Here is a 15593-nt window from a genome sequence, read left to right on the forward strand (position 1 = left end):
TGTTTTACAAATCACAAGGGAAAAATTCAAAAGTCTGACTTGCCCAGCATGACACAGCAGGTGAGCAGAAAGGGCTGAGTCAACTGAGCATCAGCCTTCCCTCTGCAGCCCCAGCCTTGGGAGTGTGCTGAGGAGACGTTCCCTAGGGGCTGGTTAGTAGAGCTGGGCAAGGAAGGGGTAAGGCAGGGGCCAGGTGTGGTGGCTCACGCCTTTAATCCCAGCACTTTGGGAGGCCGAGGCAGGCAGATCACTTGAGGTCAAGAGTTCAAGAGCAGCCTCGGCAAGACAGTGAGACCCCATCTCTACTAAAAATATAAAAAATTAGCCTGGCATGGTGGTATGAGCCTGTAGTCCCAGCTACTCAGGAGGCTGAGGTGGGAGGACTGTTTGAGCCCAGGAGGTTGAGGCTGCAGTGAACCAAGATTGTGCCACTGCACTCCAACCTGGGTTACAGAGTAAGACACCATCTCAAAATAATAAAATTAAATTAAAAAGAGAAAAGGGCAAGGCAGGAACTAGGAAGGGATTCAGCAAGGGCTCTACGTCTGGGAAGATAGGGCAGAGAGAGAATGAGGAGAGGAGGAGGGCTACTTCAGTCAAATCTAACCCCTGACTGCTCAAACCAAGCCATTTTACAACTACCAAATACACTGCTGTAAAACCCTGTTTTTCTCTCCCAAGGCCATAGCTCAAGACTAGGTCAGTCTCAAAGGGGAAACCAGGTTGGCTTCGCCCGTGCCCTCCCCATTTTGCACAAAACGTCCAGATGAATATCCACCTCTCTCCACCACAGCACCTCTTTGCTCTCCAGCCCCGAAAGCATTTCTAGAATACTTTGCCTTTCCACAAAGGGAGGAGAAGCCCATTTGCAGCTTCTAAAAACCTGGACTTAATTTTCTGATCTTGTGGAACAAAAACTCAGAAGCACTCAAGTACTGCGGCTCCACTAGCATTCTGTGCCTTGCGGCATTGGCCCAAACCATTTGTCCAGGTCCCCCTATTCAGTCCAAGTGCCCTCTTCATTATTAAGAGCATCCCTATATGCTTTTCTGCCCCTCTCCCACCTTCCACCAAAATGCCAAACCGTGCTCCAAAACAAAAGCCAAATTTATTCAGCAGACATTTTAATTATGAAATCCTATAAATCAGGACCACCACAATTTCAGACACTCCGTTGCGAAGTGTACATCAACAGCTACATCTGGAGGATGAACAAGCCATTGAATCTTTTAAAAATTGGTTTAGCTACCTTAAAGTTTGGGGGTGGCACCTTACAAAAGCGCCGTCAAGTTTCACAAGGGTACAGCCAGCGGCTTCTCCTCTAGGAGAGTCACATTTTAAAACTGGTTTCAGACACAAAAGAAGGGCTGGCACGGGAGGAGGAAATAAATAGTGCGGGTGAGGAACAGCCAAGGCCGAGGCCCATGGCTCCATGGAGGGCCAGAAGAGAGCAGAAAAACGTCCAGGGTCTCTCATGCATTCCTATAGACACCAGAAAGGGTGGAATAAGAAAGCTCAGCTGGGAGGACAGGAGAGAGACTCAAGAGATTGTTTATGACTGTTTCTGAGACAGTTCCTGGCATGGCCGTGAGTGGCCTACCGGGAGTCCTGGAAGCCGGCGAGGAAAGCACAGAAAACAGGAAAGAACTCCCTACACGTCCCTCTTTGCCTGTTTGTGTCCTCGGGAGACTCCAAGTGGTGGTAAAGCACCGACAGGGCTCTTCCTGGAGCAAGAGAAAGAAGACTCCGAGTGAGTAAGGTCTCCCAGGAAGCCCACAGCAAACCGTGACCTTGACCACAGGTGGCAAGGTCAAGTCATTCACAAGTCCACATTCAAATCCAACTCTCCCACCTGCAAAATTCTTCACCTCCCTCCAGTCCCTTAACTGGAGTTCACATCTCCCACGTTCACCAGCCACGGAATCGGTGGGAGAAAGGGGCAATGCCAACCCACCCACCACCAAACTTTTACATTCTTCCCTCTGGAATTTCTTCGCACAGCAATTGTAGCACCACTTTCACTAAGTTCCTCCACAGGAAAATAACAAGAAAATGTATGCGTGTCGTTAGTTTTCAAGTATTGTTATAAAGCCATCGCGATTCCTGCCCCTGAGCCCTCTTTAAACAATCCAAGCTCACGACGCCCCCAAGGGCTAAGTGAGGTACAAGTCGATGCAAGTAGCTGCCATGGTTCTCCCAGTTTATCCCAGGTCCTTGGGCTTGGATGGCCCGGGAAATTCTCATGCCCCACGGACGCACCCTGGCGCACGCATTTCTCCACGCTTAAGTTTTCTCCGACGGCCTCGCCGCAGCTGGTAACTTCTCGCGGCTTGCGATCTCTCCCCACGCGCCTCCCCGCAGCCAAAGTGGTCGCTCCCAGGCTGGCGACGTCGGTTTCAGCTCATAGTTAGTAGGAACTGGACGCTGTTGGGTCTACGCAACGGCCTCCACTTTCTCCTCCAGGAGGCCTGGGTCAGAGCAAGGAGCCTGAGGGCTGCAGGGCAATGGGGTCGGGTCCGCTGCAGCCTCCCCCGGGCCCAGGGGCGCTTGCGGGGCCCGTGGCTGCAACCGCGGCGACCGCTCGTTGGAGCCTCCGCACGGCTTCCTTGATGAGGTTTCCCGAGAGCACCAGCTGCTGCAGGAGCCGATGCGGGTCGTCGTCGCCGGAGCGTGCCCCAGCTTGGGTCCATCGTCGCTGCTGCAGGCGGCGGGAGGTGACCGCGTCCCTGAGCCATCCTCGCCGGCACGGCCCCGGCAGCGCGCTGGGGCCTGCGGCGAGCTCGGCCACGCAGTAGGGAGCGGCGCGTCCCCGCACGCGGCCGCGGTCCCCCAGGGCGCAGCGCAGGGCCCCAGGGGGCGCCGGGCCCACCGTTTCAGCCGATGCAGGCGGCAGGAGCAGCGGTACCGCCGGGGGCCGGGCCTTGTCCGCCGGCACCGCCGCAGCCAGGGACCCCGGGGCCCGCAGCGGCGCCCCCGGGGGCGCGCACGGCGAGGCCGGGCTGTCCTGCGCCGCGTCCAGCTGCAGCGTCTCGCCGATCTGGGCCACCAGCCGGTCCACCTCGCCCGAGCTGCCCAGCGTCACCGACTGCTGCAGCAGGAGGAAGCTGTCCTCCTCCTCTTCCTCCCCCTCCGCCTCCTCGCCGGCTTCCTCTTCCTCCTCCCTCCGGCACGGCATGGCCCCCAGTCCTGACACCCGGAGCTGTGCGGGCGTCGCTGGGGGCTTGGTTGCCCGCGGGCGCGGGGCTGCGGGAGAAGCCGGGGCAGGGGCGGACGCGGAAGCCGGAGCCCGCCAGGAACTCGAGCCGCGCGACTGCAGCCGCGGGAGCCGGAATCCTGCCGGCTCGGGTTGATTTGTAAACAATGGGTGACGTCGCGCCGGGCCCTACCACCGCGCCGGGGCGGGGGTGACGCGCTAGCAGGCGCGGGGGCGCGGGGCGGCTCGGGCGGCGGCCAGAGCCGTCCGGCGTTTGTGTTCGTTGTCCCTCCAGGAGGGGGTCCGGGGCGTGGGGACTGATTTCCGATCGCCCGGGCCCGACAAGCGGTGCAGGAACGTGGCGCTTCGGAGGAGGCAGGGGTTGGTTTCTCCCACGCAGGGACACACCCACACCCACTCCGGGCCCGCCTCCTGGGCCGCGGCCTCCCTCCCCACGTGTCGGCCGCGCCTAGGCCCTCCCGGCTCCCGCCCCGCGCACCCGCAGTTACCGGCCCCTGGCGTGGGGGAGGGGTGGGCCGCCGAGGATCCGGCTTCGAGAAGGCGGAGCGGGGAAAGACGGAGGGAATTGGGAGTGAAGAGGCTGCGCCTTACTTATTTACTTATTTATTATTTAGAAAGGGTCTCTGCCGCCCAGGCTGAAGTATAGCGGCGCGAACACGGCTTACTGCAGCCTCGAACTCTGGCTTAATCGATCCTCCCACTTTAAGCCTCCCGAGCAGCTGGGACCACAGGCGCGGCCACCACGCCTGGCTAATTAAAAAAAGTTTTTCTTTTTGTAGAGACGGGGGGGGGCTGGTCTCGAACTCTTGGGCTCAAGGAGTCCTCGCTCCTCGGCCTGCGAAAGTGGGGTTACTGGCGTGAGGCGTCGCGCCCGGCCTAAGAGGGGACGCTTTGAAGCAGAGCAGAGTCGCTCTGACGTGAGGTCCCAGAAGCTTTCCCTCCCTCAGTCTTCAAGCCCCGGGCATATCATGAGAATAGGACTCACCGCCGCTCCGCTAAAGAGTTGATTTTGTCTTTTATTTCTTTCTTTTTTTAAGGTTCAAATAGAAATATAGAGGATTGGCCAGGAGCGGCGGGTGGCTCATGCCGCTAATCCCAACACTTTGGGAGGCCGAGGCGGGCGGATCACCTGAGGTCAGGAGTTCGAGACCAGTCTGGCCAACATGGTGAAACCCCGTCTCTGCTAAAAATACAAAAATTAGCCGGGCGTGGTGGTAGGCGCCTGTAATCTCAGCTACTCGGGAGGCTGAGGCAGGAGAATGGTTTGAACCCGGGAGGCGGAGGTTTGAGCCAAGATCACACCACGGCACTCCAGCCTAGGTAACAGAGCTAGACTCCCTCTCAAAAAAAAGAAAAAGAAAAATATAGGGGATGGAAAAAAATCTCTCATAGCACTCAAACATGGTTCACATTTAATTTTTTTTCCTTTTTAGCCTTTGTTCTATGAAAGTGTACTATACAAACACACGCATACAATGTTATACACTTTTCCACTTTGCCTTACATCATAAGCGTTTTTCATGTTGTTGCATGCACTTTGAAAACATTTTAATGATTACATAAGTTTCCATCAAGTGCCTGTGCTTTTAACATTTGCCTAATTTCACCATCGTTAAGTGCGTGACTAACATTTTTGTGCATAACACTTTATTGATGATTCTTTCCTTAGAGCATATTCCCAGGAGTGGAATTTTAAGTCACAGGAGTTGGGTATTTTAAGGTTTACTGATAAATGTTCAGGAAATCTCTTTCCAAGAGTTAGGTAAATGTACTCTACCATCATTAATGTTTGAGCATACGTCCTTACACCTTCACTAGTATCTGAGTATTATCATTGAATTTTTTTTTTTTTTTTTTGCAGATTATATAGGGAAATTTTCTCCCTTCAGTTTGCATATGTTTGATTTCAGTTAGGTGAGAGTGGTTTTCTAAATGTTTGTTAACAAACTGTACTTCCTTTCTTATGAATTGTCTATTTCCTAATAAGATTTTCCTAGGGAGTTTTTCTTACGTATTTGCATGACTCCTTTACATACCAAATGTTAACCCTTTTCTTTCATATTTTGCTGCAAATACGTCTCCAGGCTTTTGTTGGCTCTGTACAGTCATTTTTTCCCCCAGTAAAACCAAATTTTCATGTAGGCAAATTTTAAAATCCCTTTGAAATTTCTAACACGATGCTAAATTTGGAGTCTCCTTGCTGCCAGAAAGTTATTAAATATTCCATTCTACTTAGATTTTTCAAATGCCTTGATTTTTTTTTTTTTTTTTTTTTCAAATCCATCTGGGATTAATTTTGGTCTTTGGTTCAAGGAGATGACATGAAATTAATTTTTTCCTGGAGAGCCTGCCAGCCAAAGGTGCATTTCTTCACTAGGAAAGAGGTGTGAGGGTAGCATAAACACAAGCTGTCTGGTGAGTTTCCAGTTGCTGGTTGAGCTGGTAGTTGTGAGGAGTGGGTGGGGCTGGGAATGTTTTGATCAGTTTGTTGTGTGAAGTCAAAAGAACCCAGAACAGGTTGTACAAAGACCTAGATCCAAGTCTCATGCCTGCCACATCCTGGGTGTGGGACTCCAGGCAAATCAGTTTACAAGTGTTTTCACTTGTAAATGGGAAAAATAATCCCTGCCCGGCCTCCCTCTGAGGATTGTTTTCAGGATCAAATGAGATAATGGGAACGGGTTTTGTCAGGCATTACACAAATGTAGGATTAGGTCCAGCGGTTTACTAACAGAGGCCTGGCTCAATTCCAGCGAGTGCCCCCTGGGGAACATCTAACATATTAATGTTGAAGATCCCTCCGATGCAGCCCACTGGGTGAAACGTACCCTGAAGGTATTACTTCCCTGCACTTGCCAGGTTTCTTAAATTCTGCCTCAGGTCTACCCTGACCTGGGATTGTGTAGGGCTTTACTGAAGTCAGTCCAGAGGCTCCCAAGCCCCACGGTGAGTTTCCACAACTAGTTCTGCAGGTTTGAGTGATGGAGACTTTCCCAGTGGGCAGCCTCCCACCTCCATCTCTGGAGGACTGTTCACACACTTTACTGATGAGGACTGAGCCATTCCCCCCCGGAGAGACTGATTCTCATTTTCATTCCGATGGTACTTACTGGAGAATTTCAAGAGGAATGAAAATTAGGGGAGGGCTTATGGATTTCAGTAGAGTTAAAATGGTAATTTTTTCCTCCTTTCTGTAAGATGATGCCTGGCTGTAAGTAGAGAAAAGCAGTTTTATGGTCCATTGACTTTAAACATTAATGGGTCTGGTTTAGCTATTGTCTCTCACCCAGCATCCCTGGAAGTTGTTTTTGTCTTCCTGTCAGGGTAATTCCAATAGTGTTTTTCGTACTATAGGAAATGGAGCTTTGAGATGGCATTCTTAAAAAAAAAAAAAAAAATCTTCCCTTTGTAATGTTGCTTTTGTGTGAAGATTGCTATGTAAATATGCTGGGACTTGGATATTATACTATTCATTACAGAGATGAATTCATTACACAAGACCAGCTCCATTTTCTGGGGGCACCTCTCTGGAGAGCTCTGAGAGAGGGAAGTGCTGTGCTGGACCAGTGGGAGGCAGAGAAATGTCCTGGATTAGGAAGCAAAATACAAGATGCTAGAAAGGCTCAGATGCAATTAAAAGTAATGAGAGGGTATCAAAAAGGGAAGCGATGAGAACTTGTGTGCCCAGCACATTGGCTCCCTGCCTGGAAAGAGACACTCTCGGACAGCATTCAGAATCACCCAGGGAAGAACAGAATTCAAGGGTTTTCTGCATTCACTTAGATTGCATTGAAATTCTCTGCAAGAAGTTTGCTTTCCACACAGACCTTGTTTCAAGTCACCTGCCCTCAGAGACAATAGCTATGGTACAGTGGGATGAACACTAGGCTTGGAAATAACCACCTGGATGGGGTCACTTTATCCTTCTGTGCCTCTGGTTCCTCATCTGTAAAATGGGGGACAGTCCCTTCTTTATGAAATGGTTATATTACATGAGAATAGTATGTATGGGAAGACTCATCATGTGGACCCTGAGCGTGGTGTTGGCATAGGTTCTAGGGAGTATAAATACTCTTAGGGATGTTGAAGTTTTGTTTGGTTTTTGAGATGAAGTTTTGTTCTTGTTGCCCAGGTTGGAGTGCAATGGTGTGATCTCAGCTCACTGCAAACTCTGCCTCCCAGGTTCAAGCGATTCTCCTGCCTTAGCCTCCCGAGTAGCTGGGATTACAGGCATGCGCCACCACGCCGGCTAATTTTTTGTATTTTTAGTAGAGGCGAGTTTCTCCATGTTGGTCAAGCTGCTCTGAAACGCCTGACCTCAGGTGATCCGCCTGCCTCGGCCTCCCAAAGTGCTAGGATTACGGGCGTGAGCCACCGCTCCTGGCCGATGTTCAAGTTTTTAAAAGGGCAAATTCTAAGTTGTGGTCTATCAATGGATGAATGGATGAACAAATTGTAGTATAGCCATACAGCAATTTTTTTTTTTTTTTTTGATACGGAGTCTTGCTTCATCGCTCAGACTGGAGTGCAGTGATGCGATCTCAGCTCATTGCAACCTCTGCCTCCCAGGTTCAAGCAATTCTCCTGTCTCAGCCTCCCAAGTAGCTGGGATTACAGGCACCCATGACTGCACCTGTCTAATTTTTGTATTTTTAGTAGAGACGGGGTTTCACCATGTTGGCCAGGCTTGTCTTGAACTCCTGACCTCAAGTGATCCACCCACCTCAGCCTCCCAAAGTGCTGGGATTACAGGCGTGAGCCACCGTGCCCAGCCAATGCAACAAAATTTTATTCAGCCATGAAAAGGAATGAACTATTGATACATGCAAGAACATTTTGCTCAAAAACATGCTGAGTGAAGCCAGACACAACATAAGGCGGGCGCGGAGACTCATGCCTGTAATCCCAGCACTTTGGGAGGCTGAGGCGGGCTGATCATGAGGTCAGGAGTTCGAGACCAGCCTGGCCAACATAGTGAAAACCCAGCTCTACTGAAAATACAAAAAATTAGCCGGGTGTGGTGGCAGGCACCTATAATCCCAGCTACTTGGGAGGCTGAGGCAGGAGAATGGCTTGAACCCGGGAGGTGGAGGTTGCAGTGAGCTGAGATTACGCCATTGCACTCCAGCCCAGGCAACAGTGCGAGATTCCGTCTCAAAACAAACAAACAAACAAAAACCCTCATATTGTATGGTACCAATTACATGAAATATCCAGAATAAGCAAATCTATAGAGTTAGAAGCAGACTGATAGTTGATTAGAGCTGGGGGGTGATTGAGGTAGGGGGTGACTGCTAACAGGCAAGGGATATTCCTTTGGGGTAATGGAAAAATTTTGAAACTTGTTAGAAGTGATGGTTGCACAACATTGCAGGTGTACTAAATGCCACTAAAATGGCCACCCTTTGAGATCTCTAATTTTTTTTTTTTTCTGAGATGGAGTCTTGCTCTGTTGCCCAGGCTGGAGTGGAGTGGCATGATCTCGGCTCACTGCAACCTCCACGTCCTGGGTTCAAATGACTCCTGCCTCGGCCTCCGAAGTAGCTGGAACTATAGGCGCATGCTGCCATGCCCAGCCTTGAAATCGCTCATTTAAAGCAGGGCACTGGACTGCAAGCTTGTAGTCTCAGCTACTTGGGAGGCTGAGGAAGAAGCCTGGCTTGAGCCCAGGAGTTCAAGACCAGCCTGAGCAACAAAGAGAGACCACCCCACACCAACGGACTCTGAAAAAATAAATACATAAATAAAGGAATAAAATGGCAAATTTTATGTTATGTTAATTTTGCCTCAATAAAAATAATTATATACTTTATGCAGTATTTGATCAACTTCTTTCTTGCTTTGTAGTTGGAAATGCAATCTATTTGCTGATGTAAAAACAATCACATCTGGCCGAGCATGGTGGTTCACGCCTGTAATCCCAGAGCTTCGGGAGGCTAAGGTGGGAGGATCCCTTGAGCCCAGAAGTTCAAGACCAGCCTGGACAACATGGCAAAATCCTGTCTCTACAAAAAAAAAAAAAAAAAAAACCAGTCAGACAAGGTGAGGTGTGCTTGTGCTTGTGGTCCCAGCTACTCGGGAGGCTGAGGCAGGAGGATTGCTTGAGCCCTAGAGGTTGAGGATCTATTGAGCGATGATCATATCACTGTACTCAAGCCTGGGTGACAGAGTGAGAGACCCTGTCTCAAGAAAAAGGAAGAACAAACCTTCTTCATGTTAGTGTGGGAGATAGCAACTCCACAATGCCACTAGCACCGCATCACCTGCAATAGCTATATAGATTGTTCTGAGAATTTTATTATTATAATTTTTTTAAGACAGGGTCTCACTCTGTCCCCATCTGAAGTCCAGTGGCATGATCTTGGCTCACTACAACTCCGCCTCCCAAGCTCAAGTGATCCTCCCACCTCAGTGTCCTGAGGAGCTGGGACTGCAGGTACACACCACAACACCCAGCTAATTTGTAGATTTTCTATAGAGATGGGGTTTTGCCATGTTGTCCAGGCTGGTCTTGAACTTCCAGGCTCAAGCAATCCACCCGCCTCAGCTCCCCAAAGTGCTAGAATTACAGGCATGAACCACCACACCCAGCCTATTTATTTATTTTTACAGACGGGATCTCACTGTGCTGCCCAGGCTGAAGTGCAGTGGTACAATCACAACTCACAGCGGCCTCAACCTCCTGGGTTCAAGCAGTCCTTCCACCTCAGCCTCCCAAGTAGCTAGGACTACAAATGCATGCCACCACACCTGGCTAATTTTTTTTATTTTTTGTAGAAATGAAGTCTCACTATGTTGACCAGGATGGTCTCCAACTCCTAGGGTCCAGCCATACTCCCTTCTCAGCCTCCCAAAGTGCAATTCTTCCTCCTCAGCCTCTGAAAGCCCTGGGATTAAAGGTGTGAGCCACTGCACCTGGCCATGTTTTGAGAATTTGAAAACAACTCTATTGTGTTAAATGCTGAACTTCTGAGGTTTGTTACAGCATCTAGCATAACCCTAATGCAGAGGGATAAAGGTTATCAGGGAAAAGAGAGGTGGGGAGAGAGCAGCACATCTAAGTACCATGAAAAAGTTCATGACATTATCTTTATGAAATTATGGCTGGCACGTAATGTCTGGGGGAGAGAAAAGAAGAGGGCATATTAAGGGTACAGTGATGGGGGAGCTGCACTGGTCAACGCAGGGCCTGGTTGTGAGTGCAGGTGGGCAAAGAGACCTGATTTGCATTTGAAGAGGAATGCACTCTACCCCTAGAAGAGGCACACTCTACCCCTAGAGGTGCCAGGCTTAGGGGACTGACAGAGGAGGCAAATCCCAAAGATGCGAACGGAGAAGGCAAACGCCAGTTTAGGACTGATGGAAAAATTGCAGACTCTGATCAGACACAGCCCAATGCCTTCCCTCTTCTGCCACAGCCCAGTTGAGTTACTATTGGCCTCCATTCCAGACAGCTGCCACATTGTTTTCCAGGTCTCCCAGGCCCTCTATTTCACAGAATCCCAGTGAGTTTCTCCTACACAGGGTGGGTTGCTTCATTGAGGCAATTCTGAGTGTCCCTCCCTGGGTAATGTGGTTTATTGGGGAAAAGAAAGGGCAGATGACTCCAACCATCTGTAGACTCCAACATGCAAGTACACTTTTTTTTTTTTTTTTTTTTTTTTTTTGAGATGGAGTCTCGCTCTGTCACCCAGGCTGCAGTAAAGTGGCATGATCTCGGCTCATTGCAACCCTGCGTCCCGGCCTCAAGCTATTCTCCTGCCTCAGCCTCCCAAGTAGATGCGATTACAGGCAGGCACCACCACTCCCTGCTAATTTTTGTATTTTTAGTAGAGACACGGTTTCACCATTTTGGTCAGGCTAGTCTCAAATTCCTGACCTCAAGTGATCCCCTGCCTCACCCTCCCGAAGTGCTGGGATTACAGGCATGAGCCACTGCACGTAGCTGGTCAGAGGCTTCTTTTTCTTTTTCTTTTTTTTTTTGAGGCGGAGTCTCGCTCTATTGCCCAGGCTGGAGTGCAGTGGCACGATCTCGGCTCACTGTAACCTCTGCCTCCGGGTTCAAGCGACTCTCCTGCCTCAGCCTTCCGAGTAGCTGGGATCACAGGTGCCCACCAACACACCTGGCTAATTTTTGTATTTTTTAGTAGAGACGGGGTTTCACCATGTTGGCCAGGATAGTCTTGATCCCTTGACCTCATGATCCGCCTGCCTCGGGCTCCCAAAGTGCTGGGATTACAGGCATGTACCACCGCACCCGGCTTTTTTTAATTTTTAATTTTTTTGAGGCAGTGTCTCACTCTGTCGCTAAACAGCTAGAGTGCAGTGGCAGGATCACAGCTCACTGCAGCCTCAACCTCCCTGGGTTCAGGTGATCCTCCTACCTCAGCCACCCCACTAGCTGGGAATACAGGTGGGTGCCGTCATGCCCAGCTAATTTTTTTTTTTTTTTTTTTTTTTTTTTTTTTGAGACGGAGTCTTGCTCTGTCGCCCGGGCTGGAGTGCAGTGGCCGAATCTCAGCTCACTGCAAGCTCCGCCTCCCAGGTTTACGCCATTCTCCTGCCTCAGCCTCCGGAGTAGCTGGGACTACAGGCGCCCGCCACCTCGCCCGGCTAGTTTTTTTTTTTTTTGTATTTTTTAGTAGAGACGGGGTTTCACTGTGTTAGCCAGGATGGTCTCGATCTCCTGACCTCGTGATCCGCCCGTCTCGGCCTCCCAAAGTGCTGGGATTACAGGCTTGAGCCACCGCGCCCGGCCATGCCCAGCTAATTTTTGTATGATTTGTAGAGAAGGGGTTTTGCCATATTGCCCAAGCTGGTCTCCAACTCCTGGGCTCAAGATATCGGCCTGCCTCGGCCTCCTAAAATGTTGGGATTACAGGCGTGAGCCACCCACCCAGCCAACAGCCACTTCTTATCTCCCTGTCCAGCACTGCCTCCACCCCAGCCTAATGTACCAGCCCCTCTTGTCTGGATCATAACAGCAGCTTCCCAGCAGGTCTCCTCATTTCCTCTTGCCCTGTTCTAATCCATCATCCATACAATAGCCAGTGATCTTAAAAAAATAATAATAATATATTGAATTAGGTCAGTGTCCTGTGCACTCCCTCCCCTCTAATTTGAGTGAGGATAATTCCAGTCCCAGTGAGAACCGCCTCCACCACCAGCCTCTCAGCCCTGTCTGCCAGCACTCTCCTCCTTGCACCCTTGGTTGGGTAACCTTGGCCTTCTGTCAGTTCTTTGAAGAAGCCAAACTCTTCTGCTCCAGGGCCTCTACTGCTGAACATTCTTTCCCCCCTTCTTGGCCTGTAGCATCACAGCCCCGAAGTGAGGCACTTTTTTTTTGTTTGTTTTTTTGAGATGGAGTTTCGCTCTTGTTGCCCAGGCTGGAGTGTTACGGCACAATCTCGGCTCACTGCAACCTCTGCCTCCCAGGTTCAACCAATTCTCCTGCCTCAGCCTCCCAAGTAGCTGGGGTTACAGGTGCCCGCCACCACACCCGCCTAATTTTTGTATTTTTAGTAGAGATGGTTTTTCACCGTGTTGGCCAGGCTTGTCTCGAACTCCTGACCTCAGGTGATCCGCCTGCCTCGGCCTCCCAAAGTGCTGGGATTACAGGTGTGAGCCACCACGCCTGGCCAGAGTGAGGCACTTTAACAGCACTGCTCCCAACCCCAACCACACACACACATAAACACAGTCTAAGTAGAAACCATAAGCCTGGTATGCAAACAAGGCTTCCACACGGGTCCAGCCCTAGCCCACCTTCCAAGTTGCAAGTGACTGCTGCTCTTGGTCCCGGATTTCTGGAAATGTAGGAGCCTTGGTTGTTTGCTGCCCTAAAGCCTACTCATCCTCCAGGTCTTAGCTAAATGTCACTCCAAGAGGCCCTCCTGCTATGGCTCCCTCCCCTTGCCCAAACCAGGGCCCAGCATAATATCCATGCTGAACCTTCATAGCACTGTCCTAATCATGTGTTTTATTAGTTTTTTTTATTTATTTGTTCTGTCTCCTCAAACTTTGTGAAGGCAAGGATCCTGCCTGCATTGCTTGCTACTCTATCTCCCACGCCTCACCAAATGTCTTTCTGGAAGTCCTTTGCTCAGAATAAATGCCCAATGAGAGAGAGAGAGAGAGAAATGTACAAGAAGGTCATGGAAAGAGACTTGCAGGCCAATTGCATCCCCCTCCTTGAAGGAGACAGGAAGGAATGCGCAGCCCAGCCCAGCCTTTCCCTTCATGTCAAGTTCACGCTGGCACACTCACCCGCCTCTCACTGAGTATAAAGAGACCTGTTTTGTAATTGGTCTTTATCCCAGAGTAGCAGAGCTTTGGAAGCAAAGAGCCTGCAGGGTAATGAATGGGAGGGAGAACAGACGCTGGTGTCCAACTTCACACGGCATTTGGAAATTCACAGCCAAGCCTCTTTGCAACACTGTGCCCTCCCTGGGGCTAATTTCAGCATGCTGCAGCAGCACAGGCTTTAACTCCAGAGACCTGGGTGCTACTTTCTGCTACCTGCATAACTCTGCCCAAACCATGCATCCTTTCTGCCTTTCAGTTCTCAGCTGCGAAGTGGGAATCATGATAAAGATAACAATGATCACAATGCAAACAGGGCGACTGTTGCAAGGATCAAAAGAGATGGTGGGTGTGAATGTGTTTGGTAAACTGGAGAGCTCCATACAAGCTCCAGTTTTAACTGCCACTGTACCTGTGCAGGAGATTCAAATCTGGCAGGTGTGACTGTGACTGTGCATGGAACAGATACTAGTCCCCTTTGTGAAATCCCGAGGAAGGGGGCCTGCATGACCCATGTGATAGTCCTCATGTGAGCAGGGAGGAATTTTCTCAGAATACTAGATGTCAGCTTTGCTAGTTAATTACCAGTGTTTGCTTGGGAGCACCCCACCTTCTGCGAGGAGTTGAACTAGCTGCTGGAACGATGAAGGAAGGCGTTTTTTTATTTTTTTTTTTTTTTTTTTTTTTTTTTTTTTTTTTGTTTTTTGTTTTTTTTTTGAGACGGAGTCTCGCTCTGTCGCCCAGGCTGGAGTGCAGTGGCGCGATCTCGGCTCACTGCAAGCTCCGCCTCCCGGGTTCACGCCATTCTCCTGCCTCAGCCTCCCGAGTAGCTGGGACTACAGGCGCCCGCCACCTCGCCCGGCTAATTTTTTGTATTTTTAGTAGAGACGGGGTTTCACCGTGGTCTCGATCTCCTGACCTTGTGATCCGCCCGCCTCGGCCTCCCAAAGTGCTGGGATTACAGGCGTGAGCCACCGCGCCCGGCCAGGAAGGCGTTTTTAGATAAGTATTATCACACAGTGATCCAATCGATACACATAAAATCTGCTCAGGGCAATACTGTGCCTTGTCATTTTTATGAGCATATTTACAACTGAGGGTTGGTCTCAGGTTATCTACTGTGTATGTAATTCAGGCTCAGTGGCCTCAAGTCCAAGAGCTATGGCATAGCAACTGTTCTGGTTAAAAACAAGACTTCTGGCCGGGCGTGGTGGCTCACACCTGTAATCCCAGCACTTTGGGAGGCTGAGGCAGGCGGATCACTTAAAGGTCAGGAGTTCAAGACCAGCTTGGCCAACATGGTGAAACCTCATCTCTACTAAAAGTACAGAAATTAGTTGGGCGTGGCAGCATGCACCTGTTATTCCAGCTACTCAGGAGGCTGAGGTAGGAGAATTGCTTGAACCCAGAGGATGTAGTGAGCTGAGATCATGCCTCTGCACTCCAGCCTGGGTGACAGATTGAGACTGTCTCAAAAAAAAAAAAAAAAAAACAGATGAAAAACCAAGACTTCCAAGAGCTTGTAGAACCTTCATTGGTGGAGGCCATGAGGGCTGTACAGGTTATTCCTGGCACCAGTTGCAAATCCATCTGCCTGTCATCAGTGCTTCACATCCTCTTTGAAATTCTGACTTAAAATCATCAGCTCTGTAGTGAGTACCTGTGGGTCTACAGGGTGACATCCCTGGAAGCTGGAAATCAGGCTGCCCTCTGGAAGTTAAACCCTTCAAGTCTACGCGTGATGGATAGGATTAGTTATCTGAACAAGGCCCCAGAGGGAACAGGATGTCTCTCTGGTGAAAGCCAGAACTGGGCTTGGAAATTCAATCCAGGCATGCCTGCCTGTGAAGGAAGCCTTATTAAATCTCAGAACAGGCTGGGCATGGTGGCTAATGCCTGTAATCCCAGCACTTTGGGAGGCCGATGGGGGTGGATCACCTGAGGTCAGGAGTTCAAGACCAGCCTGGCCAACATGGTGAAACCCCATCTCTACTAAAAATACAAAAAATTAGCCGGGAGTGGTGGTGGGCGCCTGTAGTCCCAGCTACTCAGGAGGCTGAGGCAGGAGAATGGCGTA

At 50.2% G+C, this 15593-nt stretch overlaps 2 protein-coding genes across 3 annotated transcripts in view; one reads left to right on the top strand and one right to left on the bottom strand.

Moving 5' to 3' along the window:
• Positions 1–15593, top strand: part of PGAM1 (phosphoglycerate mutase 1) — a 1080404-nt gene that overhangs the window by 978505 nt on the left and 86306 nt on the right. The gene's annotated exons all lie outside the window — the stretch shown is intronic.
• FRAT2 (FRAT regulator of WNT signaling pathway 2) lies at positions 1090–3332 on the bottom strand. Its single transcript, XM_050802941.1, has one exon. It carries the CDS (start codon positions 3173–3175, stop codon positions 2474–2476), a length of 702 nt encoding a protein of 233 aa, XP_050658898.1. The 5' UTR covers positions 3176–3332; the 3' UTR covers positions 1090–2473.

Source organism: Macaca thibetana, chromosome 9, assembly GCF_024542745.1.
Source record: "Macaca thibetana thibetana isolate TM-01 chromosome 9, ASM2454274v1, whole genome shotgun sequence".
Taxonomy (NCBI): domain Eukaryota; kingdom Metazoa; phylum Chordata; class Mammalia; order Primates; family Cercopithecidae; genus Macaca; species Macaca thibetana.